Source organism: Carassius carassius, chromosome 6 (assembly GCF_963082965.1).
Source record: "Carassius carassius chromosome 6, fCarCar2.1, whole genome shotgun sequence".
Taxonomy (NCBI): Eukaryota; Metazoa; Chordata; class Actinopteri; order Cypriniformes; family Cyprinidae; genus Carassius; species Carassius carassius.
Genome location: NC_081760.1, coordinates 4,469,185 through 4,496,518, shown reverse-complemented (window position 1 = coordinate 4,496,518; position 27,334 = coordinate 4,469,185). Strand labels below are relative to the sequence as shown.

General features: G+C 35.7%; 1 protein-coding gene and 1 long non-coding RNA gene across 2 annotated transcripts; both read left to right on the top strand.

The window, feature by feature from the left end:
* Positions 1-693: 693 nt before the first annotated feature.
* LOC132142118 (calcium uptake protein 3, mitochondrial-like) lies at positions 694-20,924 on the top strand (the record flags this gene model as incomplete). Its single annotated transcript, XM_059551753.1, is given in 14 exon segments — positions 694-774; positions 931-1,009; positions 5,257-5,304; positions 6,300-6,382; positions 6,480-6,531; positions 8,511-8,530; positions 8,849-8,890; positions 10,270-10,365; positions 13,135-13,229; positions 14,088-14,259; positions 17,426-17,534; positions 18,005-18,068; positions 18,070-18,153; positions 20,870-20,924. Coding segments are annotated over 14 exon segments (1,041 nt in total), but the record flags the coding sequence as incomplete, so codon positions are not given.
* Positions 20,925-21,469: 545 nt separating this feature from the next.
* Positions 21,470-22,087, top strand: LOC132141818 (uncharacterized). The gene is made up of 2 exons (XR_009433930.1): positions 21,470-21,635; positions 21,835-22,087. It is a non-coding gene; the product is annotated as an uncharacterized LOC132141818 (long non-coding RNA).
* Positions 22,088-27,334: the final 5,247 nt, after the last annotated feature.

Sequence of the window (27,334 nt, the reverse complement as noted above, 5' to 3'; positions counted from 1 at the left end):
GAAACAAACGTCATTAACGGGTCTTAATGGATCAGATCAAAGCTGTGCAAGAGAGCCACAGAAGTGCTTAATTATTACTTAGTTGCACATGCGCCTGTGGACCAGTCATTAAGACATTTACAGTTTACAGGTAAAGTCACTGTAATAAAAACTTAGGATATTAAAGAGACCTACTGACTCTGACACCCAGGGTCTCTGATCACCTGCGTGAACATACTTTAGTCCAGCTACGGGGTGACATGAGGACTGCAGATGTGGCCAGAGCAATACAAGGAGACAGGAAGGATGGCTCATTGTACTTGAAATTAAAATCTCCATATAACCATGTGTCCGACCAGACATGTTCTAGACCTAAAAGTCTTGGTGGAAGACTGGAGTAACATCTCACAGTATTTTTTTATTATTATAATTTTTTTTTTTTTTTAAAAAGGATTTCTCTCAACATATAGCACAATTTTTTTTTTTTTTTTTTTTTGATAGTTGCATTATGTCTAAAGCAAAGCCTGTAGGACAAAATGAGCCTCTCAGCAAAGCTCCATGGGGCTTGTTGCCATGAGACTGTTTAGCCCAGCTCTCCCTCTGTACTCTGACAGTGAACTGCATCTGCTCAAAAAAGGAAAAAAGGCTACACCAAAAATCTTGTTGTTTTGTCTGATTGATAAATATTATGGTATGAGACCCCCATCCTGATCTTATCTCACCGGCCACCCTGTTTCTGTTTCTGTCTGTCTGTTATTCTTAGTGAAGAAACCTTGGAGGTCCCTCACCAAACAGGTATGTTGTAAATGTATTTGTAATGCATGGTATGTAGATATGATAGCAAAGTTTAATTATTATTTATAGGTAATATTTAGATTTGCATTTCATTGTATGTACAGTCCTGAGAGTGAATCATTCATCCCATATAGCATGTTTTGTCATGTTTTACAGGAGTTGGAGAAGATCTTGTCCGACACTCCACCAGTGTGGAAAGGAACATCCAAGCTATTCCGGAACCTTCGGGAACAAGGTGAGTTTTGCATTTCAACTCATTAGAAATGGAACACTTTACAGGGGTCATACGCAAAAAAAAGTTTATGAGGCTGCATCTATGCATCTATCAAAAATTTTGTAAAATGGTTTGGGTAACCGGACTTGTAACCTAAAGATCGTTGATTAGAGTCTCGGTACCGGCAGGGATTGTAGTCCTCAGTGTCACATGATCCTTCATAAATCATTCTAATATGCTGATTTGAACAGTATAGTGGAAAATGAAATTATGTAAAAAAGATTGTGTTAGTATGCTGTTCTTAAAAGTACCATGGCATTATCATTCTTTTTTGTTTGTTTGTTTCTTCACCACAATATCTTGACCTTCTTTGAATTATCTATTCATATATCCAAGTAGAGACAATGGAATATGAATATAGAATTCATTTAACCTTTAGTATCAATGTACCATGATATTACCACCTGATCAGTGTACCATAGTATCATCGTTTTATTTATTTTAGAAAGAGCATGAGAAGAGAAAAATAGGGCTAAAAATTACTTCTCAGTTTAGTGGTGGCTGTACAGAATCATATGAAATCAAAGCCAGTCCTTCAGAGTTTGAATTGCCCATTCTTTCACGCTCACTCTCAGTAGGTACCAGTCAAGCACAGGCCTGAGGCTTTCACTTCCTGTGAGCACTCCTAAAATTAGCTCAGTTCACTCTCCACGTCTTCCTCTCTCTCACTCTTTCCATTTCCTCTCTCTCATTCTCTCGCTAGGTCCAGTGCAACATACATTCTTCAGGCAAAATACCTGTTTGCTAGCCAAAATGAATATTGAAACCTAAAAACAGGGTGCCGAATTGCATTAATACTTAAATATTGTTGAAATAACAGCAGAAGCAAGCAGTTCTTCAGCAGCACAGCCACAATTAAAGTATTTTCTTGTGGCATACGTAACAGCACTTGCTCACACCACCAGCTAATTCCCAGTGGTGATAATTATACACACACACACACACACACTCCACCCTCTTACACTACAGCACAACTCTAAAAATAATCCCTCTGAATTCTGTTCTTCCTCATATTATCGTTTATGAAATCATCACCTTAAATTGGCGGTAGTTCATTTATCTTGTTGGTTTCACTGATGTGGAGCCATGCATCCAGAAGATGCCTGCACAAGAAGCTTTAGTTTGAAACAGTGTCAGATCTCAAGCTGTGGTAATGATAGCATGCAAATGTTAATTGTGGAAGCTATGCTAACAAGATTCGTGAATGTGCTCAGGTCTCTAAGGAGCAGTTTCTAAGAGGACACAAACTCAAGGGAAATCTTGGTGAAGAACTATAAGGAAGCATGAGAAGTTAAAAATGTTGGAGCATCTTCAGTATGACTTTGAAAAAACCATATAGTTAGGAAATTAATACAAATTAATGATTGTTCTGGTCCCACAAGCAAATACATGTTCTGTTTCCAGATTTTTTTTTTTTTTTTTTGTATTATTTTATTTATTATTGATTCAGTGATTTATCTGATTTTTTTATTTTTTTATTTATCTTTGTGTATGACTGTTTCTTTAATAATGTATTGTTGTTGTTGATTGTTTATTTATTTAGATTTTATTGCAAACAATAAATTAATAAATGTATTAATATAAAAAATAAATAAATAAATGCAGTTATGCATTGCTATGATAACAACTAAACAGTTTTTTTTAAGAAATGATGAGAAAACATTTCCCAGATGTTTTACATGGCTTCATGTCAAAAGTCATTCGTCCGTTTAAATGGTTTGTTTGGAAAAATTCTATCAGTTGCTAGAAACCAACCAACCAGGGTTTCTGCAGGTCTTAAAATGCAGGTCCAAAAATTAAGGCCCTAAAATGGACTTAAATCAGTGCAGAAGGTCTTAAATTCATCAGATGTTATTATAAAGTCACAACATTAAATGTTGTGTGTACTGCAAAAAAAAAAAAAAATATATATATATACTAAATGTTTTCCTTTTTGTTTTGTTTTCCAATCCAAATATCTAAACGTTCTTAAATCAAGATATTCTTAAGATGCAAAAAAAGAGATGAATTCTTGTTTCCTAAGAAATTGAACAAATTTGATTTATGCTTAAAACAAGAATATGAAAACTTGTTTACTCTTTGAATTAAGTGTATTTTGTAACCCCACTGTCAGATATTTATTCTTGTTTTAATCATAAACTCACTTTGTTTTAATCATTTTCTCAGAAAACAAGTATTCTTATATAATTTTGCTTCTGAATGTACATTGATTTGAAAATGACTGGAAAACAATTCCTAAATACCACGGAAGAACATCACTTTTTGCAGTGTAATCAGAAGGTATAGAAAATATTTTTTTATTATTATTTGTAAAATGAAGTTAAAAGCAATGAAGATCTGTTGGAAGATATTATTACTCCTCATAGACATTTACTTTTACAGAACTTGTTGACGTATAATGTTCCCTTTAATTTATTCCTTCTTTTTCTTTAAAATAAGTTTAAAAGTCTTGAATTTACCTTCAGAAAATGTGCAGAAACCCTGAACAACATAGACAGGTTTTGTGACGTCCTCATCTTAATGTCGAACCTGTGCAGTTCTTGTTAATATTTGATATTTTAATGTTTGTAGATAAAAAAAATAAATACAATTCTTTAAAATCAAATATTGCTGAAGCAGTTGAAAACCATTAATACAAACTCTATAAAAGAATACCATACAGAGCTCATTTGTGGTGCCTGATTTTTTATTACAAAAATTCTGCAAATATTTTCCATTGATGTTGTTATGCATCAAGTTCGGGAACCAGACCATTCTTCTCATGCCAGTGTTTTTGCATTGTAAATTGAGAACACTCGGTATGTGAACCTTTAAAAGTATGAATCATCTCATACAAACACATCAGATTTAGCATTTAAACTTAATGCATCTCTAGGAGCCAGGCTTAGTATTGAGACTGTGTTGAACAGGAATGAATAGAATGTAAAACAGCTCCAAGGAGACCTGCTCAAAAAAAGATTTACTACATATGTAAGCACCATGTAAACATTAACAAAATGTCTGCAGCTAAATCGCCATGTTTTACCAGTTTAAAGCAGCTTTAGACATATATTGATGTCTTCAAATTTGTTTTAGATCTCCAGTGATAACCTTTGACCCCAAGTCTTCAGTTCTAATGTCAGCCACAGAATTGGCAGAGTACTGTAAAGGAATAGTTCCCTAAAAAGGATTATGAACCCTGTATTATTCCATGAAACACAATAGTAGATGTCAGTTTCAATTAAACATCTGGTCTGGCAAAAGGGAATAACGTCTTCTAAGGAAACTAGTAATTATGCCCAAATTTTCTAATCTGATTGTCTCTTCTGGCTCGAGTTGTCTTGCTCAGTGGACTTTTGAATGGCTCTGTATTGCTTGAGTGAGTTTGTGAGACTGTGGGTGTTGGGTTGAATTTTCCGAGTCAGGTTTTCCTCCCGAAGGCTTCCCAGGCAGTGTCCCGTAACACTCAGTCCACTCACCCTGAACTATCTCTATGCCTGCTACTGTCTCCATGTCCCCCTTCACACAGAAGCTGTGGAGAGGAATACTTTCAGTGGAGGTGTAGGAAAATGTACCCCTTCTCTCTGCCCTCCCCCAGTGCCTTTACATAACACAACTTGCATCTTTCCATCAGCCCACCTCGCTTTGTCTCTTTTTGGCTTTTTCTTTTGACTCTTACTCTCTCTTTCCTTCGTACTCTACTTTGCCGCTTTTCTCACGAGTCTAACAAAAGCAAGGACAGTTCCCTGTCTAAATGGGGCACATCTCCTGGTCCTGACGGATGCGTCTAGAACACCCTTATCCAAACAGAAGCCTTTGAACGCAGCCTCCGTCTCCATGGCGGTCACTCACAGTGTCAAAGTCTTCAGCTTGAGTGTGTGGGCCAAACGCAGGGCAAATGTTTCCTAAATGTAGACGGACTCTTTAGCTGAGAGGCACCTTTTTAGATGTTATCATCATGAAAGTGAGTATTACTTGTCCATTTTTTGGAGCAGAATAAGAAGGGAAAGGGGTATGTGACTCCATCTATCTCTGGAGGCCCCTAGCTTTGAAAATCAGCAAACATTTAATCCAAGTTTCAGATGAGCCGCCTCCCGAGGTTTCAGTTTAGACAAAGAGTAAAAGAAAAAGGAGAGATTATAAAAAGGGAAGACGAGGCCATTTGTAGGTTGTTAGTGTGTAACTGTACATTAGCAGAATGGATGTGACCCTTTGATATCCTTTTTCAGGCATCATCGCTTACACTGAGTATCTCTTTCTGCTCTGCATTCTGACAAGTGAGTAAATGACCTCTATCTCTCTGTCTCCCTCCCTTAAACTTTCATTCTTATCCCATGCTTTATTTTTACTTTGCCCCTCTTTTTTAAATAAGCACAATATGCATGTATCCTATTTTAAGCATGAATCAAAGATCATCTAGTCCATGGAGGTTTTACATCTAGTGTGGCTCGCAAGGCCCATACAGACTCTTACCCTCACCCAAAAAGTTTCACTGAAGCCACATTTTACTCACTGCATAATTAAAGTTTCAGACCTGACTTTATTTAAAAGGAAGATTTAAACATATATTTAAACACATATAAAGTTCCATGCACATTTATCATCTAGACACAAATGACATATATGTTGCATTACACTAACTGAGATATATGCATATGGATAGAATAGCCCAGATAACTTAGTGATGGAAGAATTCCATGTTCATATTGAAATCTCAAACTTTGGTGTCATGGCAAATGCGAGCACAGTTTGTTACATTGTTGAGATCTCATCTGAAACCTTTTTTTTTTTCAAAAGATACAAAATTCTGCAACGCAGGAAGCATTATTAAAAGTCTTTATGTGTTCTCCATTCAGTGTTTAGGAATAATAACTGAGATGTTAAGTAAATCTAGTTTATGATTTTACATTCGTGCAGAGTTGTCTGTGGCCGTTTGATTAAGCTAGTGGTAACAGAAACACAAGTTCTCACTCCTGCTGTTGCTTGGGCAACATAACAAAGTGAAGACATGTTGCTCTTGACGGTTGAAAAACATCTGAAGAGAGTGATGAAAGCTAAAGTGTATTGCAAGTTTTCGGAGCGATAACAGGTTCATAGAAATGTGGGTCTGACCTCTGATTAAGCCACATAGTGGTTGAATGTTTAATAGTGGTTGACAAATTGACTGCAACATTTCCAGTGCTTGATGATATATATAAAATCTAATGTTTCGTTACATTCATGCCACAGCTTATTATAATAATATGACATTCTTTTCACAACTGTTCTTCAGAGCCTCATGCAGGCTTTAAGATTGCCTTTAACATGTTTGATGCTGACAGTAACCAGATGGTGGATAAAGGGGAATTTCTTGTGGTGAGTTGATAGAATGTTGATTCTGTCCATAGATGTTTGTTTTTTAAAAATAATATTTCAACTCACTATTAATTTTTTTCTTTATTTCTGTTTTTAGTTGCAAGAAATTTTCCGAAAGAAAAATGAGACGAAAGGAAGAAAAGGAGATGGTAAGCTGGTATCAGGAACTTAGTTTATGATAATATTGTAATCTGTTTTACAGTCCCAGTTCTCCCAAATTGTAAATAAAAAATCACAATATAAAAATAGTAACGTTACACATTTGCACATTTATAAAAAAAAAAATTATAAAAAAATGAAATCACACAAATCAAAAATTATTTTGATGTCTTAAAAATTGCTTAACTTGAAACAAATAGAAACTTTAGTTTGACCTCCTGAACATGATGACCTTTTCTGAACATTTTTCCTCCTGTCCCTGAACCATTTATTGGGGGAAATAAAAATCTTTGTTTACAATAGAAAGTGTCATAAACAGTATTTTAATATAAACAGTATTTAAGTGTTAATAATTATTGAGGTGTTGGCATTATCTCATTGGAGCATATTTATTTAGTCAGAAAGGGATTATTAGAGGTACAGTTACTGTCTTTATAAAGCTTGTAGTTTGTTGTGCCAAATCATTAATGGTCAATTTTGTCTAAATGGCCTGCCTTGTTTTGTAACTGATAAATGGTACATACTGGAAAAGAGTTTTATCCAAAATCCGAAACAAGTTTTAGGGATTGCTACTATCTCCCATAAGCTGTTTCTGAAAACCAGAGGATTTCAGGAGATAAACCGGGTTCAAAGAGTTTAGGGCATTAACTTGGAATACATTCTCTGTGTTTCTCTATTTACAACATTCTCTGTCTTTTTTCCTAATGTGATTGAGGATTTTTATTTAAAATGATGTCTGTTTTGTTATTCTTCTGTATAAAAGGAAATGGATATTTTGCCATGACATGATACAGCTTTTTATGTTTTGTCCCATTGCAACCAGTATCAGGTCAAACATGGGGCAGAATATTTCTAGTGTTATTTTAAATGCTGCTAATGTACAATGAGCCAGTGATTAATGTCATATTAATTAAACCTAACAGTGGGATTAGATGCTTTTTTGTCCAATGACCTTGGGATAAAAATGTTGCCATGTTGTGAAAACTTAATCAGAGATATTTTAAAGAGATCTGATACTTTGTGTAAAAATCTTTCAACACATTATTACTAAATTATAGAGTGTTCTGCATAAGATATATAAGGAATGACGTACATTCACACGCTCTGAATTCAGCACCTTTTGAAAGAACTTGGAGTGAGATTTTTATTTGTTTTGCTCATACTTCGCGTTAGTAATATAACCCTAACCTAAGTATTAAACTTAAAACATCCTACAGATATATATGATACCTCACCTCAGATCATGCAGGGTTTCAAAGAGGAGATGTGTTATAACTAGGTATACATATCAAAATTTAAAGTGTAGGGTTAGTAAGATTATTATTATAATTATTTTTTATATATATATATACAAGTATATATATATATATATATATATATATATATATATATATATATATATATATATTATTATGATTAAATAAATTGTGATTTATATTATATATAAATATAACATTTATTTTTTTAAATATATGTGTGTGTGTGTGTGTGTGTGTGTGTGTGTGTGTGTGTGTGTGTGTGTGTGTGTGTGTGTGTGTGTGTGTGTTTATATATACATAAAAATGCAGTATACACAGTACACACTTATGTATTATGCAAATACAAACTTTTATTTTGAATACGATTATTCTTGATTAATCGATTTGACAGCACTAATATATGTTTAATATCTATATTTTGCTAAATATTATTATATGGTACCATGTTGTACATCCCTATTTATTACTTTTGATCAGAATTAGAATTTTTCTGCTTTATCATCCGGATGACAAACTGGTTTAAAAATCCCATTAATGTGCACTGAAAAAGGGCCCCGTAGTAATATTTCGAGGTAGGCTCTTTTGACTTTGGTCAGAAAGCCACCTTTTAACAACACCCTAGCACCCAGCACCTTAGCAACCATAAAACAACACCTTGACAACCAGCCACATAAGCCTACCATCATGGTGGCGAGTTTTGCACAGGCAAGCATCACTCAGTTTTCTTCAAGTCTCAAAACCCCATATTCCTGAAAACATCAATTGGCCACCCACTGTAAACTTCCTCTAGACTTATATCTGTATTTGTTTTGCCTGTACCGGATGCATAACACTTTTTATATCATTCACAGGTCTAGTTTATCAAGGGCTGTCTGAGAGGGAGCACCATCCTCTCTTGGAGGCTTGCGAAAGTGTGCCAGCTGTCATGTGGTTAAACCACTTTCTACCCTTTGCATGTTTAAACTGTCTTTGTCCATCTCTTCTTATGTTATTCTCTCCTTCCTCTCCTCTTCTGCATGCTGTGACCTCTCCTTTCGTCTCTGTGTAGAGTATGCAGCTCTATGGATATCAGGTTGTCCCTGTAAACAGCGTATGTATCTCCCCCAGCTCTCTGAACTGTGAACTATAACCTCTGTGTGAATTTTGGATGATGGGTGAATGAGAGAGATCTGCAGATGACTGAATGAAAATGTGGAGGGAGGTGGAGTGGACCTCAGAGGTCAGAGAGCATGTGTGTGTTTTGCCACAATCAGTCTAATTTGATTCTTATTGATTTTAGTTTCTTTAACCACAGCGTGTCAGTTACAAACTTCATCAGTGGGCTATAAAGAACAGGTTTGGGTAAGAGTGGGTGAAGTTGTTGGTGTAAAATGTGTTTCCTACTGAGTTAGCTCTGGAGTCTTTCACATTCACTTACGTTAAATCACTTGTTTACATCTCTCTTGTTCACTGTGTAATGTTTCTAAATTCAGAATATCCCTGTTGGGACTTTTGTCAAATTTAGCTCACTTTAGTGGACAATTCTGTCCACACAAAAACACATACTTCCACTTTCACATTTAACTCCTGCACAAACGCTTTTGTATATGTGTGAATCTGGTACAGAAAGAGAGACAGATTGAAAGAACTTGGTCCATTATAGTGACTCCTTACAGCAGCACAAGTCTGATGTGAGAAATATATTTCCTGTTTTCCTTATCCTGATGTGTCAGTATTAGCCTCTCAGCTTTTGAATTCAATAAATCGGTACAAAATAACTGACAACAAATCAATCGTTGAATACTTGAATGCGCTGCCATGTTGCGAAGCGCATATGAAGTCATTTGTTTTAATTACTCAAAAGTTCAGAAGCAGTTATTCTGCTGATATCATGGTTAATGTGTATCACACACACACACAAAAAATCAACTTTTCATCCAAAAAAATAAAAATTATTGTGCAGGTATTTAAAAACAGTCCGGGTGACTATTAGTTCAGAAATGTCTGGAAAGAACATGGTAACATGATATGTCTCTAAAAACAACCCTGAAATACTCACAGCTGTGTGGTTAAAGAAAATTGACTCAACCAGTCATAATCAAGATTTCATGTCATAGTATGAACATTTTGTGTCATGGCAAAAACTACATTTTGTGCATGAATGATGATGCATATATGAGCCATTTCATAGAAGGTTCTGGATCTGGTATCTTAATAAAACCTTTCAGTCTTGAATTTTTTAAAAATGTTTAATCTCTCACACCATATAACCACATACAATTAGCATTTGGCTAACATCAACAAGTTCCCCCTCCTAGTCTTCATATTAATCCTTATACAGTATATTTGACTGGTTTAGGTTGCTGAATTTGCTATATGTTTTTCATGGTTGAGAAAATGACTGAGAGACCACCCGACACATCCTCTTATTAACCATGTCAAGAAACTAACATGATAACAGCTTTCCATCTTATGCTAAACCCTCTGCAGGTGCTAAAAAAAGAGAGTCAGAAGTTTGTGCCCAGGAGCTTCTGGGACATGCTGAGACGTGGTGCGAGCCAAGCCCTGTTTTCTGACCTGGCAGAGGTACAACCATAGCCCTCCGTCCTCCTGTCTCATCCCATGTTTTTATTCGTCCCTAGCTATCCCTAACATAGTGTTCTCACCTAAAAAAAGGTACATCATACTGTATCTGTCATTCCTCCTTTTACCTTATAAAACATCATTGTCATTTAATAACCCTGGAGTATTATTTTATTTAATTTAATTTTTATTTATTTTTTTCAGTTTTCTTATTGTGTATTTTATCAACTGCTGATCTGCTAGAAAATATGTTTTTGATGCGCCATTCAAAATAAATAACACGATAACAAGAGATGTGTCTTGATTTCAGTGAATGTCTTATTTATTGTGTGTGTGTGTGTCTGCAGTGTTCATTTAGTATTATTTTTACATAATAATGCTATAAATTTTATATATACTTTTATATGCACCCTCAGAAAAAAAGGTTCAAAAGTTGTACCTAAAGAGTCCATATTAGTACCTAAAAGGTACAAAAGTGTACCTTTCGAAAAAAGATACCGCCCCAGTGATAGCTTTTGTACCTTTTTTTCTGAGAGTGTATAGGTTTAATTATTAAATATATTTTTGTTCCATTTAGAAAATTTTAAATCTATTTTTGAATTACCTTTAAATAGTTGCATTACATTTTAATTTTAGTTTAATAGTTTTTATATATATATATTACTATATAGGTTTAATTTATTTTTATTCATTTATGTGCGTATAATTTGTAAATATATACCATATTTCAAAAGGAAGTTTTGATTATGCTGTATACTGGGAAACAATAAAAAGACAGGTTTAGGTTTCCGGTTTAATATGATTTTTTACAGAGAATTTTGCAGAGAATTGCTGCATTTGTTAATACTTCATCATTAACAGTTTTTTGTCATCTCAGCTTATCGATTTCAGATTTTTTTGCATGTGCAGTTTTTGCATTTAATCGACTGTGAATCATAACAAGCTCATATTGTAAGCTCTCAGCGCAGCAGTGAGGCACATTAAAGGCCTTTGTTTATGCACTGATTCAGAATAAGTCTGCTCATCCTGATGGTGTGTTTGTGTTCTGATGGCTAATAGAGGGCGTCTGTAGGAAGCAGGAGTTTTAATGATTATGGAGAGCTGTGTACAGATGCCCTGTATTTACTTAGTCTGTTTTTCACAATGAAAGGGTCATTTCAGCTTGGCATCCTCAGATGACACAGCAGTTAGACAGGTCTGTTTGTCTGAGTTGACAACTGCAGGGTACCAGACATTGTGTATCTGTGGGCTAAAGGGCGCATGCTAGCATGTGTGGAAGTGTGACTGGGGTTACTCATCTTAAAAGTCGACAGCAGTAATGACTGTTTTTTTTGCTGTTTTTAGATCAAAGAGTAAAACGCTTCAGGCAATGTCTAAGTCACACTGTGGTGCTACATGGAATGATGACCTCACATTAATGGTTTCCTGTAACCACAGTGTTGTGGTGTCACACTTCCAGCAGATTGATGATGAAATTGTGAAGAAGAAAAAAACAGCTGTAAATGTTTTAGATAAAAGAAAGATTCATTTATCAATCCATCTGTTTCAGTCACATGACTTTTATGCTTGCCTGCTATAATTATGACCATCAGCGAACAAAGTAATAGGGTGAAAACAAAAATGCATGAGCAAAATACCAAGAAAAAATTAAGTTTGGACTTGATCCATTCCTGTGTATACCTGTGTTTACATATGCATCACACTAATAATGTTCCTCACCATAAACTCGTCTACAGTTGTATGTACAATGTTGCAATATGGTGTTTTTTATTAATGTTTTTTCTTATCATAACACTATGTTGATAAAACAGAAAACATGTGCAATATGTGTCTGAATTGATCTGGCTAGTGAAATGGAATCATTCCTTCTCTCTTTATAACTTTCCACTGATTGTCTCTTCATGGATAGGATCTTAAGCTAGAGGTACAGTAGTGGCATGGACTTGCATTCTGACTCGCTTCATTGCACTGAGGCCCATAACCAGGGGAAAAGAGCTTTTTAGTGTTTTTGCCTGGTTTTACCTGGTTTCAGCATTATATGCTCTTCTTGCAGATGAGGGTGAAGCATGAAAAAAAAAAATTCAACCACATAAACTGGCCTTGCACCTTTCAGCCTCCTTCCTCATGATACTAAGGAATCATGATACTTAAAAGATCGCTTAAATTGATCTTGAACATTAGCTTTAAACAGTTTAAACAATCTGAAGATTCATTCCAGAGAAGTAAAGGTGGAATTTGCTTACATGTGTGCATTTCCTTCACAAATCTCTTGAACGTTTGCTGGGGAATTGCATGCGATATGGATGCTTTGTGTGTCTTTTGTTGTCATGTCTTGGTCTATGTGCTCTACATTTCCCTTGGCTTGACACTGTGTACACCTGGTATTCATGTCCAGTCCTTACAAACGATTTTAGTGAATGGCTCTTAAAACACATTCAGCGGTAATTAAATATACCATATGTACACAGGGAGTCTATATAAGTGTACACAACTGGCATGTTTGTGTGCATTTTTGTGTACAGTACCATTGCATCTTTGTTGTGTTTCTTTTTCAGTCTAATATACAATCTTTATGCCATTCTAATGCATGTCTTCTCAAAACATGTCCTCTAGAAAAGATAAATGGATGCACAACTTTAGGCTCTGGATGGCTGGTACTCCGAATGGCTCCACAAGCCTGTGATAGACTGATTTCTTATTCAGACACAAGGATTTTTGTCATTGTTACTTCTTTCTTGTTTTGCTCTCTTTACTGACGCTCCTCAATCACAGCGTGCCAATGAGAACATGATGATTGACAGCACTCTGCTTGTGCACTTCTTTGGCAAGAAGGGGAAGGCTGAGCTAACGTTTAAAGACTTCTACAGGTATGACAATTTAAAAAAAACATGACACTTATTCATCTCCATTTGGCAAGGATGGCATGACAACTAATGTCCATCAAGCAGGTAGAAGGAAATGTTGTCGCTTGACAGCTGGATGTGGCATGATAAAATGAAAAAAGTCTTTAAAGACATGTCTTATGCTCACTACAGCTGCAAAATACAACAGAAACAGTACTGTTATAAAATATTATTAAAATTTAAAATAACCTTTTTATTTTAATATAAGACTACAGTCTTCGGTTTCATCATTCTAATATGCTGATTAACTTTCATTATATTGTATTGTATATATATATATATATATATATATATATATATGTGTGTGTGTGTGTGTGTGTGTGTGTGTGTGTGTGTGTGTGTGTGTGTGTGTGTGTGTGTGTGTGTGTGTGTGTGTGTGTGTGTGTGTGTTTTGTAAGATTGTCAATGTTTTACTATTTTGTTCAATTTAATATATCCTTACTGAATAAAAATTTTCATTTTTTTATTGAATAAAATTTTTAAAGGCTTACAGACCCCAAACTTTTAAATGGTAGTATAAATGTAAAAGGTACATTTATCATAGCCAGTTACTACAAATGACAGAAAGTTCCATTTCATTGGTCCACATAAATGTATGTTAAACTTCAAACATTTTTGCTGTGTTGTGCAACATTTTTGTTTTTTTCTTGTTGATAATGAAACAGGTGAAAAAGTAAAATATCAAATATCATTGAAACCACCTGGAATAAACCAAACAGTAGCAACAACATAGCACATAGAGGTGATTTTTGCATGGGCAAACACCATCGACATTTTTAATTCTTTCCACTCTGACTTTTATTGTGGTCATTGGTCTTTCAGATTCATGAATAATCTGCAAACTGAGATGTTAGAGATTGAGTTCCTGACCTATTCCAAAGGCATGACCACCATCAGCAAGGAGGACTTTGCACGAATCTTGCTGCGCTACACTAACATAGAGGATATTCGCAGCTATCTGGAGAATGTGCGCCAGTGTATACCTGATGAGAACGTAATGAGTATTGTCACCTAGCCACTAACTTCTCCCCCACGCTCACACTTTCACTGCTTCAAACGACTCATGTTTCCCCTCCTCCAAACAGCTTTACATATACAAGAAGGTTGCTAATTCAACACTTCTATGCCCTATACAAGGAAAATTCAATTATATTATTAAAAATAGACCTACAAATTAAATTTACACATTTACACATATCTGTTCTATCCATTTATAAAATTCTCTTATCCAGAGCAAAAATGCACACATTCCCCCAGCTTGAGTGGTCATGCACCCTTGAATGGCCAAATGCCCCATAGTGAGTGTGTGACAGCAGTTTAATCTTTCTCTCTATTCTCAACCCTCCACAACTGTAACTCTTTCATCCTGTGGATAGTCATTTTTCTTAATATTACCATGTTTATTTAAGGAGCAAGTGTATGTATAGTGTTTAGGTATAGTTATGTATAGTTTGTAGTATAGTGGAACTGGACTTTTCCCAGGCCCAGATGTTTTAAAGGAACAGTTCACTAAAAAATGTAAATGGTTCCACTTGCAATGAATGGGTGCCGTCAGAATGAGAGTTCAAACATCTAACATGATAAAAACATCACAATAATCCACAAGTAATCCACATGACTGAATTAAAATCTTGTGAAGTTAAAGAGCCATGTGTTTGTCATGAACAAATCTATCATTAAGGTGTTTTTAACTTCTTAACTTAAAGTCCTCTATCTATAATATTGCTCTCTCTAGTGAAAAAAAGTAATCTAATCTGAATCAGGAGATAAATACGGACAGATCAAACACTGTTTAGACAAAGACTGTTCTAAACAAGTACTTGGTTTGATGTGAAAGGACAGGAAGTGTTCATATATAACTCGTATTTTGACCAGAAGCGACAGTTTAAAGTTAGAATGCCTAAATGGATTTGTTTCTTTCAAACATGCAACTTTTAGTTTCACAAAACGTTAACTGATGGACTGGAGTGGTGTGGGTTACTTGGGGATTATTTTAATCAGCTGTTTGGACTCTCATTCTGACGGCACCCATTCACTGCAGATCCATGGGTGAACAAGTGATGTAATGCTAAATTTCTCTCTGTTCTGATGAAACAAATTAATCTACATCTTGGATGGTATGAAAGTAAATATATTTTCATCAAATTGTTATTTATGGGTGAACTATTCTTGATGCAAAAGTTAAAGTGCTATGTGTCTATTAGTTACGTGGTGCTATATTTTATGTGTTTAGCTGGTTTACTGTGCCCCTATCTCTCTCCCTTTCTCTCTCTCTCTCTCTCTCTCTCTCTCTCACTTTTTACTTATCTATTTGTCTACTTGCAATAGGGGCAAGCAAGTGGGTTAAGTGCATTAATGATTTTGAATATATATATCAATATAATTAATTAATCTAATTAATGTGTTAAATACCAGCCCTAATATATATATATAATATATATATATATATATATATATATATATATATATATATATATATATATATATATATATATATACATATAATCAATATATGTAATTCCTTTATTTTTTAGTGAAGTGTTCAAAATCCCTTTTTGGCCCACTGTAGTTGTGTAGGTGTGGTGAGTATGTGCTTCGGGCAAAGTTTGTATTTGAATACAGATTGTGATGCTGTCCATCTAGAGGGTCACCTGATGTCGGTTTCTCCATGCCTGACAGCTCTCTTTTAGCTCTTTCCCATCCCATCTGAGGGAACTGTTTGTGTTGAGGATATCAGGTTTTTTTGGCCCCTTTTTGAGCAGTTTGTACATTTGGCTAGAATGACTTCACCCTCCTCTGGAATTCCCAAGGAATAGACCCTAAACTCACTTTTATGGCATTTTATGGTTTTCCAACTCAATCCAACAAAATCCAGCTTTAAACATCAAACCTACCCAGAAGTTAAGCCTAATATGTAACTAGAACTATGTTAAATACTCACCAGAGAGGTTTATTTGGATTACCATACCTGTGACAAGACTTTCCTGTGTTTAAGGTATTAGCTACATAATAACCATTTATCTTTTTTGCAACCAAAAAGCAGGTCTGTGTTAATACATCTGACACCCTCGGGTGAAAGATTTAATCCTAGATTTTTGTTTTGACAGGCAGGAAAATATGCTGCAGGTTTCGGTTCACTCAATTCCAATATGTAAAAAAAAAGAAAGAAAAGAAAGAAAAAAGTATCATAATTTACTCACCCTCACGACATACTTGTTTATTTTTCTTTCTTCTGTGGAACACAAAAGATGATATTTTGGAAAATGTCTTGGGTGTTTTTTGTCCATACAGTGGAGGTCATTTGGGTCAAATGTCATTTGGATATAAAGTTCTTCAAATTGTTTCACAGTACAAAAATATGCAGGGTTTGAGGCTGAATGGCGACAAATTATTTTTGGGTTAAATATACTGAACAATACTTAGCAAAATTTTCTGTTTCAAATATTAAATAGCACAAATGTTTTCAACACTGATGATAACAGGAAATATTTCCTGAACATCAAATCACCATATTAGAATGATATCTGAAGGTTCATGCGACAAAATATGCAGCTTTGCATCACAGGAATAAATTACATTTTAAAATATATTCAAATAAATATATAAATAGGTATTAGTAATTCACAGTATTGCTATTTTCGTTCAAATAAATGCAGAATAGGAGACTTATTTTAAAAAATCATACTGACTCCAGATTTTTGAGCAGTGTTTTTAAGACATTCTTGTATTCTGTTGTCAGTCAAATTCTAAGTTATCTCCTTGCTTCCAGTCTATGATGTCATGGTTTTTGGCTGACAATTTTATGACATTGTGCTGTAAAATGACTCATGCCTTTCATCATTGCATGTGTCATTGTGTGCTGTGTTGTGCACACACATCATCAAACAAGCATGAGCGGCACAGCATCGGATTCCTTGTGCATACAGTATATCAAAATGTTGATTTCTTTTTGTCCATCAATGCATTTGTCTGTTCGGTACAGATTCGCTTGGATATGAAATGAGAACTCTGCTTGAGTATTCTGCATGATGTCATGTCACTCACAGATCATTTTAAAAATGGAAAAGGAATGTAAAGTCAGTTTATGGCAGCTCTGTCTGTTTGATTGAATGTCTCAGATTTTAAGATTTAATTTCCCACTTTTTTTGTTTCATGATCAGGGCATCACATTTGATGAGTTCAGGTCTTTCTTCCAGGTCCTCAATAACCTTGAAGACTTTGCCATTGCCATAGAGATGTACAGCTTTGCCTGTCGTTCCATTGGACAATGTGAAATACTTACTAATATTAATAGGGATAATTCACCCAAAAATTAAAATTCTGTCATTGATTACTCACCCTCATTTCATTCCACACCCTTCAGTCATCTTTGAAACACAAATTTGAATTCACAAATACCACTGTTTAATGAAAATGTAAAATGCTGTCTGGGACTTAAAATCTAATTTTAAAACAAAAAAATGAATACCAGTTTTTGAAATTAGTGTTTCACTTAAATAAATATATCTAAATATTTCTAAAGCAAATATAAAATATTTTGAAATTGAAAAATGCTAATTATTTATTTATTTACCCCCCCCCCCCCCTTTAAAATAAATGGTTTTGACCTGCCACTGTATCCTCAAAATGTACTTCAAATTAAGAAATCAAAACCAAAATTGAGGTGATTATGTTCAATTAAATTTACGGAGCAAATTTATGAATGTGTGTGAGTGTGTGTGTCTTTTTCTGCCTTCCAGATGAGTTTACTCGGGCGGTATATGTCGCAACAGGCCTCAAGCTGACCCGTCACCTGGTTAACACCGGATCATGATGATCAGCTCAGTTACAAAGAGTTCATTGGTATCATGAAGGACCGGCTGCACCGTGGAGGTAGGGTAAGAAAGAGGTGTAGGGGAAGAGCGGAGAAGGGTCTGGCTGCAGACTTGCACTTGCACTCTCAGACACTTGCACTTCCGCTAGTGACATCACTTGCAGTCTTTATTTTTTTTATTTTGTTCTATTTATTGATAACTGTTTGTGTGAATCTCTCAACATTTTACAACAGTAGCCAGGTGGTGAAGACAAGAAAAAAATATTTTAATTACAATGTCACTTGGCTACCTGTGACGTCACTTGCAATCAACACAAATCGTGCATGTTGCCAATGGAGACAAGATGCTGTGGTGGTGATTAAAGGTGCTCTAAGCGATGTCCGGAGACATATTCTCTTGTTGACGTTCGAATTATTGTCAAACAAACCGGAGGCTAGCTAGTCCCCTCCCACCTCCTCATCCCGTCTCCTCCCCTCCCTTCCGTGCTTCTTAGCTGCTACAAACATATGTTGTATTCACCAAAGGTAACGCTGACTGCATAGTTCTAGCTAATTACATCCTTGTGTTGGTTTGGCGAACATAAACGTCAATATAGAAAAAAAAATGGATTTACCCACCTGTCTAGCAAAAACAGAGCCACTTGAATGTCGAAATGGAAGCCCTTCTGGCGGCGGAGTTCTCGCCATCTTTCAAATGCTTTCCCAATGTAAATTCAGGACTTCGCACGTTCCTTATCCTTTTCCCTCTTCTTTGTAAGTTGTTCATCTGAATGTCGTCTTTTTGGTCATGTGTCGGCCATATTCCAACTTCCCTCTTGATGCTTCTCTCTCCACAACACACCTCCTTCATGTGCACACGCACTAACCACCCAAACCCCACCCTCAAATACTTCTTGCCAGTGATTGGCTGGAGCACTGTTTGTTATGTTTCATGGTACAGGTTTTCAGTTTGTTTTTGTTGCCGTTTATGGAGCCTGTGGTGTCTAGAGAGACCGCGTTTTTTTACAGTGTGTTCAGGGGACAGTCAGCTAGCGAATAGTGAGGAGATGATTGCTGTATTTGACAAAAAATGTTTTGGCCTGACATCACTTAGAGCACCTTTAAACGATTAAAACCAAATTAGTAGGCCTACTAATATAACGTACAGGGTCCTGCAAGAAAAAGACAAGAGCGGCAAATCCGTAGCCACAGAACAGCAGAATATGAACGTCTTTCGTTAAGCATTTTCCTCCTGTAGAAAAAACAAACACTTAATACGGCATAATTAAGATACATTAAGTTCAATTAAAAGACCAAATTCAAAATATAGTTATTATGTAATGTAGCTACTACAAGGCAAGCAGATGGCTATGAACACAATGCGCAAACTTTGTCCTCCCATACAGCAAAACGCTTAATGTGGCCTAATAACAGACTAAGATGATAAAGACAATTCAGTAGGCCTAGCCTATATGTCTTGTTGGTGACTCAACGTATATACAGACCAGCAAATATGAACGTGCATTATGAAATGCATTAGGTGATTTTAAAAGGATCAACTCCGTACAGGCAAGCAGACGAGTACAGAACGCAGTACGTTAAATTGTACATTAAACGTATTCCTCCTATAGAAAATCATTATAAATAAAACACATAATGTAGCTAAATGGACAAAGACAGTGATATAAACGAGTTGTAGACAGTTTATTCTATATGGAAAAATGCTTAACGCGAAACTTTGCGTGTTGCGTTTATTCTGGGCTCACCTGCTTGCCTGTACATATTAGTTATGTAGCTATTTTAAGAATGTAGAGAAGCATATTGAGTTTGGTCTTTATCATCTTAGTCCATTATGCCACATTTTGTGGTATGTGAGGAAAATACTATATACATATTCATTAAAATAATGAACTGTAAATTTAATTTGGTATTTTAATAGCATCTTAATACATTAAGCCATGTTAAGTGGAGGAAAACGCTTAGTGAGAGACTTTGTGCACGCGTTCATATTCTGCTGTTCTGGCCACGGATTTGTCAGTATTGTCTTTTTCTTGCAGGACCCTGTACGTTATAGTACTAAATTAGGTTTAATCGTTTAATCACCACCACAGCGTCTTGTCTCCATTGGTAACACGCACGATTTGTGTTGAATGCAAGTGACGTCACAGGTAGCGGAGAGTGCAAGAAGCGATTGCAAGTGACATTGTAATTTAGTTCCTTTTTTCTTGTCTTCACCACCTGGCTACTGTTATAAAATGTTGGGAAATACAAACAAAAAGTAATCAAAAAATTCAACAAAATAAAAAATAAAGACTCCAAGTGATGTCACTAGCGGAAGTGCAAGTGTCTGAGACTGCAAGTCTGAGAATGCAAATCTCAGAGTGCAAGTGCAAGTCTGCAGCCAGACCCTCTTGGAAGAGCGGTGCAACATCCTTTTGTGCTTTCAAATGTCATTGTGAGATAAGGACAGTATCAGTGCAGCTGTAGCGCCACCTAGTGTTAATTATCTATATCTGTACAATGAAACCTATAGCTCCCTGTAGGTTTTTCATTATTATTAGGATTAGTTCTAAACCCACTGTCCAGTAAACATAACATTTTCTTCTGATATTCTACTAGAATAACAGCATTATTATTTTGTTGTTGTTGTTGTTGTTTCTTGTAAAAATATTTTTTATGAATTAAAAAAAACATTTCCATTTAATATAGCTAGTTATTGTTTGTTGATAATTAATAACAAATTAAGATTTTTTTAATAGTAATTTTGTCAACCACTGAAGTAATGAATAATTCTCTCTGTTTGTTCCTGCAGGGTTATAAGGCTGTAGAGCGTTTTATTCATTTAAATCATGTCTGAAGAAGGAACTTTTTATACAGTCTGTGGAACTGGCAGGCAGATAGGTAGCCCTACGTTTTTCCAAAAAAAAGTATCTTATGACTGTATTTGATGAAAAAATAGTAAATCTGTAATATTGTAAAATATTTTTACATTTTAATATATTTTTCTTGTGATTCTTGAATTTACTGCAATCTTCAGTGTCACAAGATCCTTCAGAAATCATTCTTATATGCTGATTTGCTGCTAAATAAACATTTCTTATTATCAATATTGAAAAAACGTTATGCTGCTTAATATTATTAAAGAACAGCATTTATTTGAAAAGAAAAAAAAATTTTGGAACAATGTAAAAGTCTTTACTGCCACTTTTGATCAGTTAAATGCATCCTTGCTACATGAAAGTATTCATTTCTTTAAATAATAATAAATAAAAAAAATTAACGGTAATGTATTCTCACCACTTATCTCACCATCTATTTTATATATATTGTACAGGAAAATCTTGATTAAATGAGTGAATATTTCTAAGGTATAGGTTTTAATTAGCTTTTTTCCCTGTTTTATTGCAGGTGAACGGTATTCAGGATGTGTCTTTTCTTTCTAAGACAGCAACTGATTTATCTGCTCTGCAAATGTTTGAGAGAGGTTCCGTCATGAAATATACCTCTTCTTCTTCTGATTTTGAAACCTTGCGGTCTGCGGTCACTGCTCTGCACTGCTTGTTCTAGTATCTGTGGGGGTGGTGTTGGCGCAGTGGATGAGACACATGCCTTTGGCGTGAGAGACCCGGGTTCGAATCCACTGTGTGACACCAATGTGTCCCTGAGCAAGACACTTAACCCCTAGTTGCTCCAGAGGCGTGCGACCTCTGACATATATAGCAATTGTAAGTCTGTTTGGATTAAAGCGTCAGATAAATGTAAATGTAATCTGCACAGCACTGCTTGATCAAACTTTATTCTTAATCTGCTCCAAATCCAGTTTGCTTATAACCTGGGAGCTGGTACAAGTTCAATGTTTTGTATGTTTTAAAGTTTCACGTGGGTGTTTTAGAAAGGTAAAGAGATTTTTAAATGCATTTGTAGGATGAGTTATTCATTAAGGCCTTTTATTCATTATATTTATACTAGGATATTGCATTGTGCCTTGTATTTTATTATGCCAGTTATAAACAAAGCTATTATTATTATTTTGTCATTGTCAGGATTGTTTAAATGTACAGAATCATACTGTGTGAAGAGGGTAATACTTTATTATCATAATCATAAACTGGGTTTGTAAAAGAGATTATGGGGCTCATGTAGCATTAATTCCAATAATAAGCATTGCCTTAATCTAAAATTGTCATTATTTTCTCACACAATTGACTTATTTTTAATAAGGTATAGCTACAAAATGATTGTGCAAGATTGGTTTGCCATCTAAGGCAAGTAACATCAAAGTCTTGCATTCTTTTTAAGACTGTACTGTAATTCATACACTTAACAAATACAGACTTGAAATTCCATAAAATAGTATACTAGTCAATAAGGTGGTTTCAGTGTGCACATGCCTTAGATGCAAATTTCTAACAGTGTTTAAAGGGGTCATATGATGCGATTTCAATTTCCCCTTTCTCTTTGGAGTGTTACAAGCTCTTGGTGCATGAATAAGATCTGTAAAGTTGCAAAGACTAAAGTCTCAAATATAAAGAGATATTCTTTATCAAAGTAAAGACTCTGCCACGCCCCCTAAAACGGCTCATTCAAACACGCCCCACATATCTAAGTCACTATGTGGAAATATTTGTGTAATGCCGCCCAAATAAAGAAGGCGTGGTTTCAATAACCACAGTGTTGAAGCAGCCATGTCAGGGAGATGCTGTGTGTTATGGAAGCATATTATGGAAGCATATGGGTAGCAATATTCAATTTGGGATGTAATATGCAAAATGACAATGCAATATGTAAAATGACAATGCATTTCTTTATTTACATTGACATTTTCCAATACATTTGTGCAACGTTTCATGCAAAATGAAAATGAAAATTAAATGACATAATTTTCATTTGCCATTTCATACACCAGTTTTAATATGTAAAATGAAAACTAATTTTAACGCTTTATAAGTTGCAAAATTAAAATGAAAATGTATTACAGAAATGATTAGATATGTCTAACATGTTCAAGCAAAAACTGTGGCAAAATTATCATTTAAATGCTATTTTTCTTAAATGCATTAACACTCACAGTCAAGACACTTACGATTGCATTTTCATTCAATATCCCGCAATGAATGTAGCAAAATTCAATGTGCACATTGAAAATGCATTCCGAGCCAATCACGTGTCCGCCCCCTCCTGCCATGTCAATCACTGCGTGAACAAGGCGGGGCTTGCAGAAGGTCAAGAGACTCAAGACTCAAGAAGAGGATTCAAGTGAGAGAACATGGACAAGACAGTTGGTCCGTGTACGTTTTGATCATTTCGGTTTATGGCTTCAATATTTCATTCGCACTTGTGGGCGGCACTGAAACGCTGCTTTCATCTGATTGGTTGAATCGCTCCACCTTCAGCTCAGTCTTTTCATTCTTTCAGGCAGAATAAGAGTCAGTGCGAGTGAAGCACTGTAATGTCTGAAACCACCGCTCACTGTTAATTAGCATAATTTTTGAATCAGATGTAGCTGGGCACATAATTCGTGCTGCTGAGACCTGCAAATTATTTCTAGGTTGTAGTATTGTATGAATATTGACTTTTGAATATTGAATTTATGAAATAAAATTAAATAGGATTTTTTGGGAAGGTAAGTCTGGCCAGTTATACAGCAACACGAGTCAGACGAGTCTGAAGATCTGAGCTGAATTTGGTGAAACATTAAAGATTACTCTCATAATAAATAATAATAATAATGTTACCCGTATTTTTCGGTATAAGTTGCATCAGTCCAAAAATACGTCAAGACGAGGAAAAAAACATATATAAGTCGCACTGGACTATAGGTCACATTTATTCAGAACCAAGAGAAAACATTACCGTCTACAGCCGCGAGAGGGCGCTCTGGGGTAGGCTACACTGAGCACTGAGCAGCATAGAGCTAATTTTACTATTTTTATTTAGAAATGTAACTATATTCATTTTTACAATTATTTATTAATGTCACACACACACATACCTAGTGCCTTATGACTTAAAAGATGAGAGTGGTAAATGTTACAGACATGGAACTGTTCAGTCTATTATTGATTTTTATTTCCACTTCACTTTTATCCAAGGAGACAGAACTATTTGCACTGTATTTATCAGTGGGACAATATTCATACAAAACTACAACCTAGAAATAATTTGCAGGTCTCAACAGCACAAATTATGTGCCCAGCTACATCTGATTCAAATATTATGCTAATTAACAGTGAGCGGTGGTTTCAGACATTACAGTGCTTCACTCGCACTGACTCTTATTCTGCCTGAAAGAATGAAAAGACCGAGCTGAAGGTGGAGCGATTCGACCAATCAGATGAAAGCAGCGTTTCAGCGCCGCCCACAAGTGCGAATGAAATATTGAAGCCATAAACCGAAATGATCAAAACGTACACGGACCAACTGTCTTGTCCATGTTCTCTCACTTGAATCCTCTTCTTGAGTCTTGAGCAGGAGGGAAGGAAGTCGACCGGAAGTTGAAGTCGGCCGCGTGCTGCCATCTTGTAGCAGAACTTCATTTGCGTTAGCATCCCATTGACTCCCATTCATTTTGACGTCACTCTGACAGCGAATAACTTTACATCTGAGGCGTTTAAAGACTCCATTTGTCCATTATTTATTTCTAAAGATACACGACAATGTATAAAGGGCCCCATTACCTTCTATGTTACATTACGGCCCCGTAGAAACCACTCGACTCTCTGTCGCACAGTAGAGAAATTACCGTACAGACAGGAGGAGAAGCTCGCAGGCAATCGGGGAGACGTCAAGAGAGAATCCCATAGATACAAGCCCTGGCGTTACATTTTAAAATACTATACAAAATAATTAATCAGAATACTTACTCCTGCTCACTCACGCCAAAGAACTCCCCACTCAAGCTCGCCGTCTCTGCAAGATTAACGATTGCAGTTTGCATGCACAGCTACTAGAAGATTTGCATCTGTCAGACAGGTTGCTGACGTCATCAAGCTTAGTTTGAGTCTGCGCGTCAGAAACGGAAGTGCTAAAAATCGCTAAAAATGGGCTTCACTTGTCTCAATTGAGTTCCAATGGGGTCGCTGTGTCCATTTCTTTTACTCTCTATGGTCTTGAGTCTCTTGACCTTCTGCAAGCCCCGCCTTGTTCACGCAGTGATTGACATGGCGGGAGGGGGCGGACACGTGATCGGCTCGGAATGCATTTTCAATGTGCACATTGAATTTTGCTACATTCATTGCGGGACACTGAATGAAAATGCAATCGTAAGTGTCTTGACTGTGAGTGTTAATGCATTTAAGAAAAATAGCATTTAAATGATCATTTTGCCACAGTTTTTGCTTGAACATGTTAGACATATCTAATCATTTCTGTAATACATTTTCATTTTAATTTTGCAACTTATAAAGCGTTAAAATTAGTATTAATTTTACATATTAAAACTGGTGTATGAAATGTCAAATGAAAATTATGTAATTTAATTTTCATTTTCATTTTGCATGAAACGTTGCACAAATGTATTGGAAAATGTCAATGTAAATACAGAAATGCATTGTCATTTTACATATTGCATTGTCATTTTGCATATTACATCCCAGATTGAATATTGCTACCCATATGCTTCCGTAGTGTGTATCTAGGCGAAAGCAAAAGCACTTTTTTTGGCTTTCCGAAAGTAGATGCATTTAGGAATCTTTATGATTACTTACAACAGAACAGCAATGCATTTTATGGACGACCTTTCGTGAACCTAGGAGAGTTGGTAATTCTGACTTTGCCATAGGGTGACCACCTGCTAATAAGCCCAAGGGGGGACAAGGGGTATGTTTCTGAGGGACAATGTGGGACACTGCCTTGCGCGGCGGTGCCCCCACCCCATGGGCAGACTCACTGATAGTGGTTTACCCATTTCTAGCACATACCACCTTACATGGTATATTAATAATGTCCTATTCCCCTAAACATGTGTAGCCTAATTGCTGATGTATGCTCATGACAGAATTGACAGATGCACTTCCACTTACGATTTACTTTAGCTATTTTATTTATTTTTCATTACAATTTATTAACTTTAAATAAATTATAATATAAAAGTATAGGATTAAAATGAATTGTAGTTGCTCAACGCTACAGGAACAGTTAAAAAAAAAATCTAAACTCACAACTCCAGAGGTTCACGGAACGAGAAGGGGGAGAAAGGATGGTGAACTTGCATGTTAGTAAAGGCAGGCGCATGAAAAAAAAAAAAACAGTTTGAAACAGGACACACCTTCTCTTTTTTAATTGATGATGGCGGTGCCTCACTTTCTCCATTTTTCGAATTGGAAAGCATGCATCTAAAAGTTCCTTCCCAGTGTGTCTGGTATGCACGTGCGTGCGCTGTCATGACAACAACGAAAAAGTTGACAACAGCCTAGTCAGCAGTTCAACTGAGGGGTGGGTGTGGCAACAGTAGCGTTCTGAACTGTCAAGTAATGTTCGTTTGGCTGCCTGGGGCTCGAGAATATAGAGAGACCAACTTTTTTTGAGCAAGCATTGATTATGCGTGACAGTCTCATTTTGTGGGACGCATGAATTGGGCTTCAAACGCTGTGCGCGCACGCGCTACGCGGGACGGGTGGTCACCCTACTATGACAATCTGGCGCTTCTGAATCAGCTACTGTAAGTTATGTTATTAGTTTAAGTATTTGATATTGACTGTTCAAATGCAGAGTTTTGTGCGTCGTGTGTGTGTGTGTATGTGTGTGTGTGCGCGCGCGCGCGCAATAATGATCTGTAAAAAAAAAAGCATCATTCCCCTCTAAGATTGCTGTCTTCAATGATTCTGCATGACATAATACCCATATAGTCTGTACTTAAATCCTTATTATAATATAATTTACCCATGTATTCTGTCATCTGTGCATATTTAAATATAATTTATAGAAACAAATAATTTCATATTTTTTATTGAAAATTTTGAGAAGTGAATGATTTAGCCTACATTTACTATGATTACAATCACTAACTGAATAAAATAATTCTTCATAAAAAAAAAGTATGCCAACACCCTGACCTTAAACTTCCAGATAGACGACACAATAATTCGACACCAAATAAGAAACAGAGCATACAGGCATCAAATAATTTGCAATGGCATAAACAAGTATGTTTTCATTAACTTTCACATTAAAATTTTCATTAGTGTTATACGTTTTGAGCCCCGTCCGTGATTTTTGAAACGTGCCGTTGGCTTTATTTGAATTTTACGTTTATCTTAAAGAGTGTCTTCAGAATAAC